This window comes from Suillus plorans (genome assembly GCF_016647745.1).
Source record: "Suillus plorans strain S12 chromosome Unknown HD556scaffold_62, whole genome shotgun sequence".
Lineage (NCBI taxonomy): Eukaryota > Fungi > Basidiomycota > Agaricomycetes > Boletales > Suillaceae > Suillus > Suillus plorans.
In genome coordinates, this window is record NW_024537446.1 from 221,399 (window position 1) to 238,710 (window position 17,312).

Below are 17,312 nucleotides of genomic sequence, written 5' to 3' on the forward strand. Positions count from 1 at the left end.
AGTTCAGAATCCGGCTAACTACACAAATAATAATCACAAGGAAAAGGCTGGTGGTGCCGGGCAGACATACCGGTAATTGTACGGCATGCTGCAATATGTTGGGGACGATGGAATTGGATATTGATAGGGCTGATCAGCCCCAGAACTGAAAATACATAAGCAGCATCGCGCCTGAAGCATACATAAAAGCCGATGATTAAGAATTATGTGCGGCCCTAGAACCAGTGATACGTACAACCATTCAGTCCAAGACGAAGAGGAAAGGTTAACATATTCTTGCCAGTCGCTAGGGGCTTACACAGGAATATTGCCATGACTCCGAGCCTGTTTAAAAAACGTCTTTGAACGTAAAGGTGAGTAACAAAAAGAAGGCCATAGGCCGAGGAGAAGGCAGGATCAGCCCGCTGCGCTCTTAAGGTCCGTTGAAGTCGCGTTATCTGAGAAAGTCCCACGTCGTACAACGCAGCGATACCCTTGAGGTCAGATTAATGATACTTTTGAAAGCAAATTGACCCTAACGACGGCATGTTGCTTGATCTGAATTGGTAACCCGGAGACTTATGCCCTTGCATGTATGAGTGAAGTTTGGAACTCTCTTTAGGATGTCCCTGTAGACGATCTCAAAAAGGCGCACCGAATTTCGCAGCAGGGTATTTCGCACCGTAAGCCGAAACTTCATTGATAGAGACGTCTGAGTCTGTAACCGACGAGAAGCGGTCTTTAACAATGCAGCGAGCCGACGTGCTTACACTCCCACGCGGCGCTAGCAAGCTAGATCACGAACGTCAATTACGATCAGCTACAAAGAAGTTCTGCTCTGATCTACCTTGGCTATAAGCTCGCTGATAGCCGGGCGGGCTGGGGTGGCTCCAGGCTCGAGTAAGCTTGATGAAAATGCATCTCATGACCCAAATGAGGACATGTGAGTGCCTTGGGCCCGACCAGGAAAAACGTACTGCCACTAATGTATACGAATCTTTTGATTTTGAGCGCCAAGGGCCAAGACTACCAGTGAAGCGCCGGGACTAAAGGTCATCGATACATGTGTCCTGTCAGAATTAGCTCAGTGTCAATGCGCCAATGCAGCGTTGCAGAAATACATGGATCAACTTTAGTACTGAGTACTGAGTGATAGGCTTCCTATCACGCGGCAGGTCTGGCAAAGCTGATAGAGTAGATGACCTTGCGACTCCGAGTCGGACATGCACGTTCATAAACTATGTCATTCGTGGGAATAAATGAATTTCCGTTCAAAGACTCTTATGTAATTACATAAACACCCTTGAACTTGACCGCGAGTATACAAGAAAGGCTTCAAGCTTCAAGAAGAGGGGTAACAGGTAAGTATACAATATCATTCATGCACCTACATGACATGGTTTCCGGTCAAACAACAGACTTGGAAAAAGGTTTCTGCTACCGCAATCGGTGTTCAAATGTTCACCGGGCATTCGCCTTCATATCCATGGCCTTTCGTCTAGTACCTTCAGCTAAGTATGTCATTCATTTCCAGGCCATTTTTGGCCGTTCCCTATCACGTCTGCTTCTGTGCGATCTATTTCTCCGAGGCTACATAAAACAGTCTCCTGGTTGATCAGATGCCCACGAACTGTCTGGTTCCCCGAAAGACTGGAGAATGCTCTACGATTTTTGGTGGGTTTCCTCCACCCCCCTACGCTCCTCCCGTGCATATATCTTTGGCAGGAAGCTAGATTCAGACCTATACGCACACGTCAAAGCGTCCGGACATTCACAAGGGATGTCTCACGAGGTATGTCAGTCTGACAGTATGCACGGTGGTGAAATGCTAATATTCACGTAGCCGATGCAGAACCGTATGCATCATGTACACATGGACTCCTGTTACAGTGCTACTGCATCAGCTGTTCCGCAGCATGCTCGATCGAAAACTAGTTACCGTGCATCGGCTTCTTGTGACCCGCATGTTGAGGACTCATTGTCAAACAGTACCTCGTCACTGTCGAGTTCTGGGAAAGCGGTTGCTCAACGTTATGATCAAAGGTATGATTCCCCTCACATGATGTTGATCCTGTGTTATTAATGATTTTCGAAGTGCGGCAAGGCAATCTTTGTGCTACGGTCCCAGTGATTCGCTCAACTATCGGTACGCCGTCGATCCGCAATTGCCTAGCACAACGTCGTACGCGGATGAAAAATTTCCCGTCGTGCTCTTGCATCATGTCCATCGGGGGGATATACCCCACGAACAAGAACCTTCATCCAACAATTTTAATGTGTCAGAATCGCCAACCCAATGCCTGTGGAACGACAGCCAAGGCCAGTGTAGCTTTACTGCAGATACGGTCACGACCGTGATGAAGCATATATCATTGCACCATCTTCGTGAGCATCAGCACTCCGACTGCCAGGTGCGATGTCGATGTAGGGGCTGCCTGCTTCGGAGGACCATAAGACGAGATACAATTCTCAGGCATATCCGCGAAATACATTACGGGGACAAATTTCGCCGCAAGAACTCACCGTGAGTTCCATCTGCACTTGAAAGACTGATCACTTTGGGTCGCACTATGTAGGAGGCGGTCCTATTATGCCTCCTGATATACTATTCCTGCTTTAGTGGCTAGTGTGTATCTTAGTAGGATCTATATAAGGTCCTGGCCATTCTTTGTTCGTACATTCTATACAACTCTTCATCGTACATTTTTATTCCGCCATGTAGAACATCATCAGTCGCATATGCTGTACAAAGGACACTATCGTGATGGACCGTCATGAATATAGCTCTCGCATTCTCTGCCTTAACTATCTACGGTGACTTTTTAATAGACCGGTACCTAAATTAACAGGCCGGGCCGGCAGGCCCGGCGGCTCTTTACCGAGCTTCTCAGCCGACGTCCTCTCGCAAAATTCTCTCGCTAGTCTTGCGCAGAACGTGTTTCGGCGTGCTCTCCCTAGGCCTGCTCTCACACACATGCTGTTAGCCCCACGCATTTATACCTCTCTCTCTGGTTGGATGTGCTCTGTCACGTCTCATGCGTTCTTGTCGACTTCAACTTCAACATTCCGAATTCGATGTAGTATACTATCTTCGCATCGAAGCCCATAAAGATCTGTCGCCCAAAGTCTTTCGGAGCCAAGCCTTGGCATGCGGATAACCTGAATGGAGCCAGACATGATGCAAAAAACCGACGGCCATTGCATCAACTTTCTCTAATTTTCATGTGTGTATTCAAGAATTATTTCATCAAATTCATACCTTCACTTACACTTGTGCTTATAGATCTGGCTTAGATACGTCCCTTTGACCTCGAAATCGCTCACTTAGTACAGCTGAGTATACACACTGTGTGTGTTCTCTGTTTGACATCGGATCTACATCTTACAACTCATCACAACCTCCGAGTCAAGATTTTCAAATTTTCAAATTCTCAAACCGAGTTCTGAATTCCCTGTCGATCCTCCAAATGAGAATTCATCTAGATCTCTGTGTAGATCTCCACAGATCTTCATGATTCCAATGTGCTTCCGTCGATCAGACTCGTGTCGTCTCCTTTTGCGTTGCACGTAGTATGAACCCCGCGAAACTAGGTGGTATGTCATATCTCGAATTTGATCATTATTGTTAAACAAATGTAGTATGCATTGTATTTCGTACCAATGAGCAATGCTACTACTCGATCGTCCATACAGGCGAGAAAAAGGCATATTCACTGGCATCTCCCCATCATCTTTAAGGCGACAAGACGAAGGTGCCAATCGTGTCCTCTCTCTCTTATGATCAAAGATGTCGATGCACCGTCAGAGTATATAGTCACATACTTGGCCACTCTCCTCTCCAGCCGGTGATGATATGTCATTATATTCACAATCTCCGCTGTACCGTGTCAAACGTATTATATATGCATTGTATAGGAAACTAGTAGTAGGGAATAAACATAGCTTAACGCGCAACCGGCTGACAGATATACACAGTATATGGTCTGCACAGAAACAACAGCGAGCGACATAAAGTAAAAACAAACCAGAGCAATAAATTACAGACGAAGGCTACACGATCAGCATTAATGCAAGTGCGTATTTTTCCGGGATCCACGGGAGCCGGCCCTAGTATGAGAGGCTAACCAAAGCTTGCTTCGATACTTGTGTCCGAGATGTTTTTCGACGATGTGGCGGATGATTGTATCTCGTCGCACAGGCTGGTGGAGCTCGCAGTCCTTCCACAAACATTTCAAGCGCTTTGCAGGGGGCAAAGGTGACTTGAAATGGTATGATAACATATGTTTCTTGGTCTTGGCTGCATTTATAGTCTTACCGCATGCGCCATGACCATCATTCCACTGGCACACAGACGCACGATCGACGTGCGATTTTGATTCATCATCGTTGACCACATATCGAGGATGGGGGTCAACCTCTTCTTGTAATTGATAAGGTGGGTCATGCTGGAACCCTTGCGTGGGTGGCCATGGGTTGGCAAGGTTTGCGTCAGAGAAGCCCATATTGTGGGCAGGTAAATAGTCGGATAAGGCGTATGGAGAATAGCTGGAAGGAACACTGCGTGGATGCCATCCAGCAGCATCACTAAAGAAAAGAAGTTCCGCTAAGCACAAGATCATCAATACCATCCGGGGATCTCGTACCTTTGAATGTCACCCTGAGCTATTGGGATCGGTGATAGGCCCGCATCAGGTACGACATCACGAGGGACCACTGTGTGGTCCTCTGTCGTCGAGTCTCCGTCGCATGCAACGTGATCCTGGGAGACAACGGGTGTGGGATCGTAGGCAGTATTCTCTAGTACAGAATGTAGGACGTGTTGGTGAAATTGATAAGTCGACTGTTCCTATAGCAAGATGTCAGCGCTTCACATCGTTCGCACGGCGCAGACCGAACGTACATGACCGGTAGTAGTTTGCAGGTGCTCTGCAGTTGATGCCTTGACGTGTAGGTATAATTCCGAATCCTGTTGCCTGCACGAGGGGATAAAAAAAAAGAAGAAATACAACGGCACAGATCAGACGTACCAGAAATTGTAGGATGTGTTGCGAGGCATTGAGAGCAATGGCACTAAACACTGATCATACTGATAGCAAGTCAAAATCCTTGAAGCAATATAAGCTCGGAAACGTGAAAACATACCAGGAAGGCCGACGGCCAACGACTCGGATTGTCTACAGGCCAAGGGTCGGTGGCATGTAGTAGGCGAAGTTGAGGGAGGTGGAAATGCATGACTACCAATCACTAGAGATTCATATCAGGTGTACAGAGGCCAAAGGCCAGAGACATGGGAGACGATAAGGTCTATGGGTCTTGTTGAGGAAAATCCACAGTTGAAAAAAGTGAAAGTTACATGAGGCAGCGACGCCTTTGAAATTGCGCGATGGCATTTTGGGCTGTGGCCGCTGTCTGAGATCGTGGAACAGATCTGCAACTCAAAGGCTTGCCTCTACACGACCAAGAACGAGGCGGTCCCAGAATTGGAATGCCTCGTGAAACGCTCTCATTGGTCAAACAGCTTTTTCCTGTAGCGGTTTCGATGTTTTGAACGTTTGAACACCAGGCCAGCCATGGCAAAATGAAAAGTCTGTGGCAATCTCCGGCTTTTGGGGAGAAGGTACTATGATGGCGACGGCCTCATGGGGATAGCAATGTGGGCAGGAGCCTGCCATTCTGCCAATCATAATTGCCGGCAGAAGTCGGCAGAAATTGATGTGAATCTTATTTTTTCTACAAGCGGAACGAGCTGGAGAAGAAATTATAGTAGTGTACACCTTTAGTACGGTCCCAGCATGTTCGAACTAGGTGCCGCCGCCCGCGTGCGGTGACAAGCTACTACTTTCTATGGGTATATCGTAGGTAGATAAGGTACCGGTACCACACCTTGAAAGTTGAGCGGCAGCTTGCTCCACACAATTTGTTTCTCCACTGCATCATACGACCCACTCGCTACGTATTACACTGTCAGCTCAACCGCTGGAATTTTCCGAGTTTGTCCGGCTGGGTCCATCCGAGTGCGGATCCGGATGAAAACTAATGTAACACAACCTGCAACTTGCGAATAGTTTACATTTGTAATGGATAACTTCCCGCAGTCCTGGATTGACATGCGGACAGTGTCGTTTGACGACAATCAACCGGTCATCAGCGAGGAACGTTCCGCTTCTCTCGATCATGATCGAGGCTTAGCTAATTTCAAATCGTTGGACACTCATGATGCGGCCTCGGGCATGGCGCCAGACTCGAAAACCTTCCAGACGAGGCTCACTACATCAGCCTCGCGTTGACCTCCTCTACCATCAAGTAGTTCCCAATGATGTGGCTCTAGAGGGTCATGTTGAAGAAAAAGACATTTGAGGAAGGATCTATTCCGCCACGTGCAAAGTGAAGAAGGTCATCTCACAACCAGGCTGGGCTAGTCGTACGAGGACTTGTAAGAATTATACACCATGAGATGCCTTGAAGATGGGCCCAGGACGCGACGACATTCATTACTGCTCTCCGAAAAAGCATCTCTAGACGACAGTCTAAGTTACTTCCAGACGCGCTAGATAAATTTCGAAATCCTCTGGCATTCGGGCGAATAAATGATAGAAATCATATATCCTGCAAAAATATATCATATCATATTGTGAACGCAACTCAAAAGGTAGTCGAAACAGAGTACAAAAGTGATGGAACGAGAGCAGTAAAGCCGCAGCGTTCCGAACAGCTCGCAATGCGTGCGCTCAATGCAAGGTACCGTCAACGACTGCCCATATTGTATTCGTGATCCACGCGTTCGAGGAACCCTTGGCGAATGTTTGATTCAGTGCTGCTGCTGTCACGAATTGCGTTGTTTTCGACTCCTAAGATTACCAAAAAATTAAGTTCGTTATCACGATGAGAAATTCAGCGCAACAACATCAAGTACTGTTTGCTGTGTGTCGTGTTTCAGTAGACGCCTGCGAGAGAGAGTTAGTAGCTGACGCTGCAGACATCACAAAAACTCACCTGTATTGTTGCTTGACCCATAGTAGGACTACTAGAAAACTAGCAGTGATCGCATATATATGCACCTTGCCTGTAGTATCCAATAATTCAGCCTCAATACTGTTTACAAACTTGACCAGGGATCGAGTGGGATACTAGCTGGCCACAGCGTCATTGCACGGAGGAACATAACGGTAAGGGAACAAGGGCCCGATGGTGATGACATGAAGACGGAGTTTAGACTTGAAACACTTTGTTACTTGGCGCACTGCACATGCAACCAGTAGATGGCAAATGCAAACAGTGCGGAATACATGTGGTTGTGAAATCAGCGCGAGGATGGCCAAAGTTTACGCAAAGTGCATGACTGCGCTCACAAAAAAAATACTCATCTGTTCGCCATCAGATCCACGTGGCACTTCATAATTGCATAATACTCTCTCACGGGCCCCCGCAATGTCCGATATCGATCTTCACAGAGTGGGGTTTAACGTTTACTGGCGTGTTCATGTTACCAACGTGTCTCACATTAACAGGTCCGTATGGTTCGATTGCATCCCCGAAGAACGTCGACAATTCACGTGACTAGCTACTTACTCGTCCTCCGACTTTAATGCCACCAGCAGAATGGCAGCATTCTACCAACAACACGAGTACTAGGTCACCGTTGAACCCAACGACGCAGCGAACGGCTCACTGGCGGCTGACACATTCTCTGCACATCTCATGATTGTTGTCCAGGGGACTGGCCTAATCCACCACGACTGCATCCAAATGCGAGCACCAGCCAAAAAACGCGCACACTGCGGAACACGCAAATGATAAATTTGCTGATACAACCGCCCAGATGTGATGGCACGCCTCGCGCGCATGGATATCGCGCCATGGTGTATAATTTTGGATGGACACATTCAAGTATAAAGCTCGTTGGCCTATGAAGGGTGTTCTTCATGGCTGGTTCAATCTTAGCGGGCACTTTGTTCTTCTTGATTCTTCTCATCACGTCGGCTCAAGCAGCCAACGATTCTGTGATATATCTTTCCGATCTTTATCTAGACCCACAAAACGATCCATGCAACGCTCTTGGGTATATCGCTAACAATACGCTCACTGCTGTCGCCTTTGGTGAGTGACCACTAAGCCACGGAAACACGTAGCTTATGGTGCAAAGTTTATGTGCTGTTGGTCGTCCTCATTCAGACTTGTCAAGTAGTCTATAACGGCGGGCAGTTCATGTTGTCCATGGTTATCGGGGAATACAGCACGTTGCAGTCTTTTGCTTGTTTTGGTTCTTCCTCATTTCGGTTGTAGTCTATGCTCTCGGCTTTGCATTTCGCTTCACTTTACATTACAGCCCTGACTCATTGTGGATTTTCATTTCCGAAGACTTGATGATTGTATTGTCTGTGAGTCAGCACCAAACTATGACTATGAACATGTGTTGACCCTTGAAAGCCCTGTTCCTTCATTGCTGCGAATTATGCTCTTCTTGGGCACCTTGCCGGTGAAATCGGCTGTGGTCATTACGTCTTGCTTTCAGTGAGGTGGCTCACCCCCATATTCATCTTGTCTGACGTGACTACCCTTGTAATCCAAGTGGGTGCTAATTTTTTTTTGAATGATCCTCTCTGATGATGTGGTACCGAAGGCGGTAGGAGCCTCATTGATTACGTCCAAGGTTCAAGGTTTCAAAGGCATCAACGGGACTTCATGTATGTCCTTGCACCTGGTGTTTGCGTGTGGGAATCTGATCTAACTCTATCTATCAGATTTTGTTGGCCGGCCTCTCCGTACAACTGTTCTCCTTCGGTTTCTTTTGTGCCGTTTATGCACGATTCCTCTACAAGATCTACACTGAGGAACAGGATGTCTGGGTGCGAGACTCAAAACAACCCTGGTATAGCGACTGGCCAACACTCGCCACTGCCTTGGCGGTCAGTTGTATCGGAATTCTGGTTCGTGTTACATGTAGACAGTAATCTCACAGCCTTTGACTGATACTTGGATAGGTTCGTTCTGTCTATCGTGTTGTGGAAGCTAGTCAGGGTTTCCGCGGCAATCTCAGCACAAGCGAGACAGCCTTCTATCTGGGTGATATGATTTCCATTTGCTTGGCTATCTTTGTGTATGTTCCATTCTGGCCTGGAAGGTTCATAAAGAATAGCAGTCATCCCTCTTCTAGTGTGACCCTTGAGGTAAGCCATGCTCATTTCATTTCATTGGTACATTATGTTGATCATCGTCGTCAGCAAGGTGCCGGAATCGGTGCCTGCGGAAATTTCCGGCATCAAGCGTCCAGTTGAGCGAAAGCCACGCGTCCTTCTTCGTTCCCTCCTTTGCCTTCCTTTCAACGATGAGCTCGGTCTCGCTGGGACTCATTCTCGCTCTGGACGTCCTCTCTTTTTGCACGCACCGGCCTCTCCCTTTCCTTAATATTTCGTTTCGCAGTCGATTAGCCTTTATCATATTCACGCACACGCTTAAAATTATCATTAATCCAATAGTAATTAACCATACTGTTTTCCTATTCAAGTCTGACACGATTCAATCCGCGATCAGTTGTCCTACCCAGCTACTCGTGTTCCACCTCGAGCTTTGCTCGGTCCAGCCCAACTACCCTAAGATTATGTCAACGAACAGCAGCATCAGCGCAGACGAAGCTGGATCATCGCATTTCTTTTTTCTTGTTATCAGTTGCGTTAGCGGACCGGTCTGTTAAACGTGATGGTAAACTTAAAATCGATCACAAGTACTGCCAGTGGGTTTAATTCAAGTAGCCGGCTGGATTGTTTTTGATTTGTCAGCTCCTCGTCGTCAGTCAACGACCTATAGCTAGCACTCCCTCTCGCTGAACATTCTCTTTGTCTGCGTGACATAATTGAGAAACGAGGAAGAAACCGGTTGGCTCTACTTTGTCATTGTGTTTTACTTACTCGTGGCTGCAGCTTCCCCATATTCTGCTTGTCATCGTCCTTGTCATTGCTCTTGCCTCCCGTTTTGCTGGTGAAGCTCGTCCGTCGTGTTTTACGCAAGTTCTTCGGGCTTTTGAGGTCTCTCAAGTTCGACAAGTGATTAGTATCCTGTTGGATGTTTGTTTCTCGTCACCTGTTCCCACTTTACGGTATGTAGAGAATTTTCTTCCATGACGCGTGTCAATTATGATACCATCGCTTGCGCACGTTTTATTCGTGTTCAGACAACTGATCTGGAGGACTACTTATACTATGACATGTATATGATACTGAATTTCATCGTGTTCCTACTTTTAAAGAGGCCCTAGCAACATTTTGTGCATCAGGTTATGCCTGATCCTGATTCTTTCTCCAATCCTTCGCAGCACCTAAGCTGTAATCATGATGGAGCCAGTCGGCCCGACCGTTTTGCGGCGAGTGACGACGACACAAACCAAGCGAAGCATCGCCGAGGTTGTGAAGGAATACTGGTCACAATGATCAGGATAGTCCTTGGCATGTGACTCACTAGGTTTGCACTAGGTACAGAGGTTCTTTACCAAGCCTCTCAGCCAACGTCTACTTGCAAATTTCTCTTGCTAGTCTTGGACTCATCGCAGAACGTGTTTCGGCATGCTCTCCCCAGGCCTGCTATCTCTCACATGCTGCTAGCCCCACGCACGCATACTTATCTCTCTGTTTGGTTGCATTCTGACGCGCCTCATCCGTCTTTGTTGACTTCAACCTCAACATTTCGAATTCAATGTAGCGCATCCAAGCTTAATCCAAGCTGGCCTTTCAGTTGTGGGACACCCTGCAACACGCAGACGCACAACTTCTCATATTATTACTATCTCTGCATCCGCTCAGAGTCATTCAGAGCCGAGCTTTAGGGTACGCGGATAAGCTGAGTGGATCCTGACATCTGGATGCAAAAAGGCGATAACCATTTCATTGGCTTTCTCTAGCTTTCATGTGTGTATTCAAGAATTATTTCATCAAGTTCATACCTTGACTTACACTTGTGCTTAGATTTGGCTTAAATACGCCTCTTTGACCATCCCAGCACCTCGACATCGCCCACTTAGTACAGCTGAGTACACACGGCATGCGTGTTCTCTGTTGGACATCGGATCTATCTCTTACAGCTATGATCGATATACAACTCCGAGTCGAATTTCAAACCGAGTTTCGAATTCCCTGTCGATCCTCCTAATGAGAATCCATCTAGATCTCTATAAATCTTCAGATTTTCATTTTGCTTCCGTCGATCTTCAGACTCGTGTCGTCTCCTTTTGCGTTGCACACACATAGTATGAACCTCGCAAAACTAGGTGGTATGCCATCTCGAATTTGATCATTATTGTTAAGCAAATGTAGTATGCAGTGTATTTCGTACCAATTAGCGAGGCTGCTACTAGACCGTCCATGCAGGCGAGCAAGGCGCGTATTCACTCGTATCTCCCTGTCATCTTTTAAGGCAACAGGACGAAAGTGCACGTCGTGTCCTCTCTTATATCAATGCACCCTCAGAGTACATAGTCACATACTTGGCCACCCTCCGGCCGGTGATGAGATTTTATTAGATTCACAACCTCCACTGTACCGTGTCAAACATGTATTGTATAGGAAAATACTAGTAAGGAATGAACATACTTTAACGCGCGACTGACCAATGAAATTTAATGAACAGCCAGATATGCGCAAAGTATATGGTTTGTAATGAAACAACAGCGAACGACATAAACTAAAAACAGACTAGAGCAAGGAATGATATTAGATTACAGATGAAGGCTACACGGTCAGCGTTAATGCAGGCATACATTCTTCCGAGATCCACAGAAACCAGTCCCAGTATGAGAGGCCAACCAGTGCTTGCATCGATACTTGAGTCCGAGATGTTTCTCGACGATGTGACGGATGATTGTATCTCTCCGCACAGGCTTATGGAGTTCACAGTCCTTCCATAGACATTTCAAGCGGCTGCTGGCGGGTAAAGGTGACTTGAAATGGTATGATGACATATGTTCCCCGGTCCTGGTTACATTTATAGTCCTCCCACATATACCATAGCCATCATTCCACTGGCACACAGACGCATGATCGGCGTGCGATTCTGACTTAACATCGTTGACCACGTATTGAGGATGAGGGTAAACTTCTTGCAATGGATGACGTGGGTCGTAATGGAAATTTGCGTCAGAGAAGTCCATAGGAATGTGGGCAGGCAAACAGTTGGAAAAGGCACAGGGATGATAGCTTGAAGAAACGCGGCGTGTATGCCATCCAGCAGCATCACTAAAGAAAAGAAGTTTGATCTGCTAAGAACAACATCGTCGATACCATCCAAGGATCTCGTACCTTTGAATGTCGCCCTGAGCTATTGGGATCGGCAATATACACGCATCAAGTACGTCGTCACATGCAACGTGATGCTGGGAAACAGTGGGCGTAGAATTGCCAGGAGAATCCTCTAGTACAGAACGCAGGAAGTATTGCTGAGGCTGAGAAGTCAACTGTCCCTATAGCAAGACGTCAGCGCTTCACATCGTTCGCACTGCGCAGACCGAACGTACATAATCGGTAGTTGTTTGCAAGCGCTCCGCATTTGACGCCTTGATGTGTGGGTATAGTTCTGAATCCTGCTGCCTGCACGAGGGGATGAGAAACAAGAAGAAATACGGCGGCACAGATCAGACGTACCAGAAATTGTAGGGCATGCTGCGATACACTGTGAATGAAATTGAACACTGAACATATTGACAACTCGGAATCCTTCGAACAATATAAGCCGAAAGACGTGCCAGGAAGGCCGACGGCCAATGGTTGTCTGTAGGCCAAGGGTTAGTGGCATGAAGGCGAAGTTGGGGGAGATGAAAAGCCACGACTCCCAATCACTAGAGATTCATATCATATGCAAAATAAAGTACGGAGGCCAAAGGCCAGAGGCCTTGGAGACGATATGTATAGGTTAGGTCGACGGGTTTTGTTGAAGAAAATGATCTAGAGTTGAAAGAAACGAAAGTTGCATGAGGCAGCGATGGTTTTAAAATCGGTGGCAGTTTTGGGCTGTGGCTGTCTGAGATCGTAGAACAGATGTGCGACTCCAAGGCTTACCTCTACACGACGCAGCCCCAGATTTGGAATTATTCATGGAACGCTCTCATTGGTCAAACAGTTTGTTCCTGTAGCGGTTCCAATATCATGAACGTTTGTTTGAACATCTGGCCAGTCACGACAAAATGAAAGGTCTGTGGGAATCTCTGGCTATTGATGAGAAGTACTATGACGGCGACGCGCCTCATGGGAGTAGTGTCGTGGGCAGAAGTCTGCCATTCTGCCAACGGCAATTGCCGGGAGTAGGTCGAGGGCCTTGGGCAGAAGTCGATGTGAATCTTATTTGCACTACAAGCCAAACGAGCCAGAGAAGGTGGATAAAGGAATTGCAGTGTACACCTGCAGGATTTATTGAAGAGATCGATGTGGTTGGTTTTGGGTCACAAGACATGGAAGCAGTCCTGGAACATCGATGCATGCTCACTTCAGAAGGTCTCGTGCTAAGTGCGGATAGAAATTCGGTCAAATTTTGGCCTGAACCTGTGGGGCTTGTGTAACGTTAATATATTTTTATAGGTAACAAATATCATCCTCGGGGCCGAATTAGATCAACAGTCAAACTTTGAACACTTTTTATGTTCCAATATTTGACTTTGGGGTCGACAGCTTGTTGATTTTCGGAGTATTATGGAACTTCATTCTGGAATATCCAGATCAGATATATCCATGCGGTATGTGTTCGCTGCGTTCCTCACGTGCAGTGCTATCCCAGCGGCGCTATATTTGCAACTACGAAGACCACCAAGTTTGGTCTACAGGTATTTTTTTCACAGTGCTGGGAACTTGGGCTTATAAGTGTGATCAAAATCATGATTTCCTGGACTCCACCTTCCTACTCTTTCCTGTGTAAGTCAGAAAGACACTGATGATGTCCGAGTCGGTACCAGTTATCTACATGCACTCCACGCTTACTAATATCGTTATCATCGAGGTACCGTTGAACAGAAAGTACAAATGGCCTTGGACTGACCCTTCATTGTTACAAGGCCGAATCACGATGATATCTGACAACTATACCGGGTTCAGTAACGTTTATTTCGGGTTCTCTAGGTTTGGCCCAGAATCGTACATTCAAGTTGCGTTTCAGGAAGGTTGCAATGTAAAATATTTCGGCCTTCATATCACTTTCGGTGAGTGCCATGTAAACGTTTTTTGTCATGCCTTATCTCTTACCATTTTCCTTGGGCTGTCAGCGGCGTCTTCACATCGGCCAACTAGGGTCACTGAAGGCCAGCTCGGATCACAGATGGCCGATCACAACCAAGATACATGAAAACGCATGGTTTGTGGGAGTGGAGGCCAACGCTAGAGCTAAACTTACATTATGGCCAGTGTATCTGAATGAAATGGCGCACCACATTCCGCATCATCGGAGGCACGTTTCGAGATCCTCTCCAGGTGTTACCGATAAATGTTCGCTTCAAGCATTATTTGGGGCCGCAAGTCTTCAAGTCACAGATGCCAGTCTCTGGCCTTTGGCCTGCGCATATCAATACTGCTCCCTTCTTGTCCTAGCTGGCCCTGCATGTCACCAGTTCTTGGCCTACAAGCTGTCTTTGGTCTTTGGTTGTCGTTCTTCAAGGTCATTCCTGCCAGTCTCTGGCCTTTGGCCTGCACGTATCAATATTGTTCCATTCCTGTCCTAGCTGGCCCTGCATGCCACCAGTCCTTGGCCTACAAGCCGTCTTTGGTCTTTGGTTGTCGCCCTTCATGGTCATTCCTGCCAGTTTATGCCACTACATAAGTTCTTTTTCTTTTTCCTTTTCTTTCAAAACCAATGTCCAGTCCCTCTTCCTCAGCGGAGCGCGGGACGGATTATGATTTCTGGTGCGTCCGTACTTCTACATTTCTTTTTGGTGTTGATGCCTTGTATAGGGGGCAGGATTCAGAGCTATCTAAGGCATTGTGTGCAGCACGGCCAGGTGTCGCCAAGGTATATTTCGTCTGTGCTTGTGAACAGTATTGCGTTGATATATATTTGCTGTAGGGCTCATCGTTCTCTCGGCCTCAGCAAAACTACTATTCATCTTCGCCTCCAGGGAATCCCCAAACTGTGGTTACTCAGCATCACCTTATGTGTGGGGGAGACACGACGAGCAATGAAGGTCATTCTCGCCTGGTCCATGACAATCAAACAGAATCGCACGAATCTTCCTCGGCGGATCGCACAATATTTTATGATTTCTGGTGGGTCCATACTCCAATGTTTTTTGTCGGTGTTGATCCCTTGCACAGGCGGGAGGATTCGGAGTTATCTAAGGCATTGTGTACGAAACAGCTGGAATTTGTCGATGATGTATGTTTCGTCTGCCCGTAAACAGTAGTTCGCTAATATTTTCGCTATAGAGCCCGTCGTCCTCTCAGCCTCAACAGGATTACCACTTGACTTGGTCTCTAGGGGATTTCCCAATCATGGTTTCTCAGCGTCACCTTATGTATGGCGGGGACTCGACGAGAAACGATCAAGTGTCTGCCCTTCCAGGGTTTTCTCAAAATAGTAGTGTCTTTTCAGGTGATTTGACGCACTCGTTTCCCGAGAACGATCAGCACTATGCTCAGAAGTACAATTTCCCCGATGTCCCTATTTAACGGAAATTAATTAATTCAATAGTGCTACTGGACATAATGCCTCTTTCAACCATTTCCCCTCTCCTTTCTCCGACGCTCCATTTACTACCAGTGGAGGATCTTCTGGAGACGTTTCCGAATCAATCCCCATTAAGGGTCACCCTCACCCGATCCATGGCATCAAATCAGAGTTGCACGCATCTAACCTCTTGTTGGTCTGCGAGTGGAATGATGGTCAGGGTCCATGCAACAAGATCCTAAATGAAGGAGAGATCGCTCACCACGTGTCGTCATCCCATCTTCCACCGCCTGGTCGCACCCGTATGAAATGTCAATGGGAGGGATGCACACTCCAAAACCTCTTGCGCCGAGACACAGTCATTCGCCACATACGTCAAATTCACCTCGAGATAAAACCCCGACGCCGGACAAGGTCACTTCGAGTCATATATGGCTAGACTCCGTCACACATTCACAGCCCTGTTAATCACAATTGCTTCGACCACCATTGGCAGCACTTTTTAGTGCTTCTCATGGTCTAACGGTCTTTAGGACACCATGGGTGTCTCTCGCACCATCATAAGGAGCCTCTGGTGCTGTCTCTGAGACCCTCTGTCAGAGTCCGAACGATCCGAGATAGAGAGATCTGGAGAATGAGGCTGTGCGAGCGCAAACCAAATGAGGGACAGACGAGCGACGTTTTGACGCCGGCTCATGCCCATGCATATCGACATGTTTTTGTTTTCCTTTATTACATATATTTTCGTTCCTAAACTAACAAGCATAAACCTACGACTAGAGCCGTACGAAGATCTCAGTTCTTTCCCGAGGCTAAGATGTCAGCCTTCGTTATCCTTTTGTCATTGTCATTAGCCAGTAGCTATATTGTTTTCTACTAGCTTCATCTATCGCGTCCTGCACCTCACGTACTGAGACCCTCCGCATCACTTTATGTGATTTGATCCCCTCACACTTGTGTCATTTTTTCCCTTCGCACTTATATATGTTTCCCCCGCGCTCATGTTATGTTGTCCTTTCTTGCTTTCTGATGATAATTGCACTATTTGGTATCTTGTTTTCTATAGCAGCTCCAAAGCCTGATCTTGTTGTCTCCAAAATACGATTGAAATTACTGAAAATCTAGAATGACGGCACCGGGCCTACATATCATCGATTAAGATACATTAATATTGTTAAGGACGAAGGCATGACGTGACATAAATGTAAAAGGGAAACATAACAAAGGTCTCGAAGGAAAACAAATATTGAACATGCAATCGTAGTTAATACGGTCATGGATGTAGACGGCATTTAGCCATAATACGACTCGAAGTAACCTACTGCTGGCGTCGGGGATCGATGTTGAGTTCAACTTCACGGATGTGACGAAGGATTGTATCTCGGCCAATAGGCTTTTTGCGTTTACATCCCTGCCATTTGCATTTCAAGGGAGGGGAACCAGGTGGTGGAAGATGGGATGACGCTACATGGGCCACGAGTATATCTTTATGTATGGCGATCGTGTCGCATGGACCGTCACCATTATCCCACTTGCAGACAAGCGAGGGGCTAAACGCATGCGATTCTGATGGGTGACCATCAACGGGGGGTGATTCAGAAACGTTGCCAGAAGACTCCAAATTGTTAACAGACGGGTCGTTGGAAGGAGGATGGATGAAAGGGGCGTTGTGGGAAGGCTGAGAGGACGACATGTCCTACAGCGAA

General features: G+C 46.9%; 5 protein-coding genes across 5 annotated transcripts; 3 read left to right on the plus strand and 2 right to left on the minus strand.

Moving 5' to 3' along the window:
* The first annotated feature begins 1,544 nt into the window (after positions 1-1,544).
* On the plus strand, positions 1,545-2,561 carry HD556DRAFT_831150 (uncharacterized protein). Its single transcript, XM_041311764.1, has 3 exons — positions 1,545-1,771; positions 1,823-2,022; positions 2,075-2,561. Exons 1-3 carry the CDS (start codon positions 1,637-1,639, stop codon positions 2,505-2,507), a joined length of 768 nt encoding a protein of 255 aa, XP_041156208.1. The 5' UTR covers positions 1,545-1,636; the 3' UTR covers positions 2,508-2,561.
* A 1,264-nt stretch (positions 2,562-3,825) lies between these two features.
* On the minus strand, positions 3,826-5,630 carry HD556DRAFT_1400460 (uncharacterized protein). Its single transcript, XM_041303810.1, has 6 exons — positions 5,333-5,630; positions 5,122-5,283; positions 5,007-5,065; positions 4,880-4,952; positions 4,623-4,825; positions 3,826-4,563 (listed from the first exon to the last, which is right to left on the minus strand). Exons 2-6 carry the CDS (start codon positions 5,209-5,211, stop codon positions 4,044-4,046), a joined length of 945 nt encoding a protein of 314 aa, XP_041156209.1. The 5' UTR covers positions 5,212-5,283; positions 5,333-5,630; the 3' UTR covers positions 3,826-4,043.
* Positions 5,631-7,901: 2,271 nt separating this feature from the next.
* HD556DRAFT_1433878 (RTA1 like protein-domain-containing protein) lies at positions 7,902-9,254 on the plus strand (the record flags this gene model as incomplete). The annotated part of the gene is made up of 8 exons (XM_041305268.1): positions 7,902-8,076; positions 8,123-8,233; positions 8,263-8,357; positions 8,407-8,547; positions 8,637-8,663; positions 8,721-8,906; positions 8,961-9,146; positions 9,201-9,254. The coding sequence occupies 8 exons, from the start codon at positions 7,902-7,904 to the stop codon at positions 9,252-9,254; spliced, it is 975 nt and encodes a 324-aa protein (XP_041156210.1).
* A 2,456-nt stretch (positions 9,255-11,710) lies between these two features.
* HD556DRAFT_1447355 (uncharacterized protein) lies at positions 11,711-12,622 on the minus strand (the record flags this gene model as incomplete). Its single annotated transcript, XM_041307258.1, has 4 exons — positions 11,711-12,200; positions 12,264-12,424; positions 12,479-12,551; positions 12,606-12,622. 4 exons carry the CDS (start codon positions 12,620-12,622, stop codon positions 11,711-11,713), a joined length of 741 nt encoding a protein of 246 aa, XP_041156211.1.
* A 2,174-nt stretch (positions 12,623-14,796) lies between these two features.
* Positions 14,797-16,045, plus strand: HD556DRAFT_1495651 (uncharacterized protein; the record flags this gene model as incomplete). Its single annotated transcript, XM_041308871.1, has 6 exons — positions 14,797-14,846; positions 14,895-14,952; positions 15,007-15,206; positions 15,255-15,315; positions 15,366-15,580; positions 15,631-16,045. 6 exons carry the CDS (start codon positions 14,797-14,799, stop codon positions 16,043-16,045), a joined length of 999 nt encoding a protein of 332 aa, XP_041156212.1.
* Positions 16,046-17,312: the final 1,267 nt, after the last annotated feature.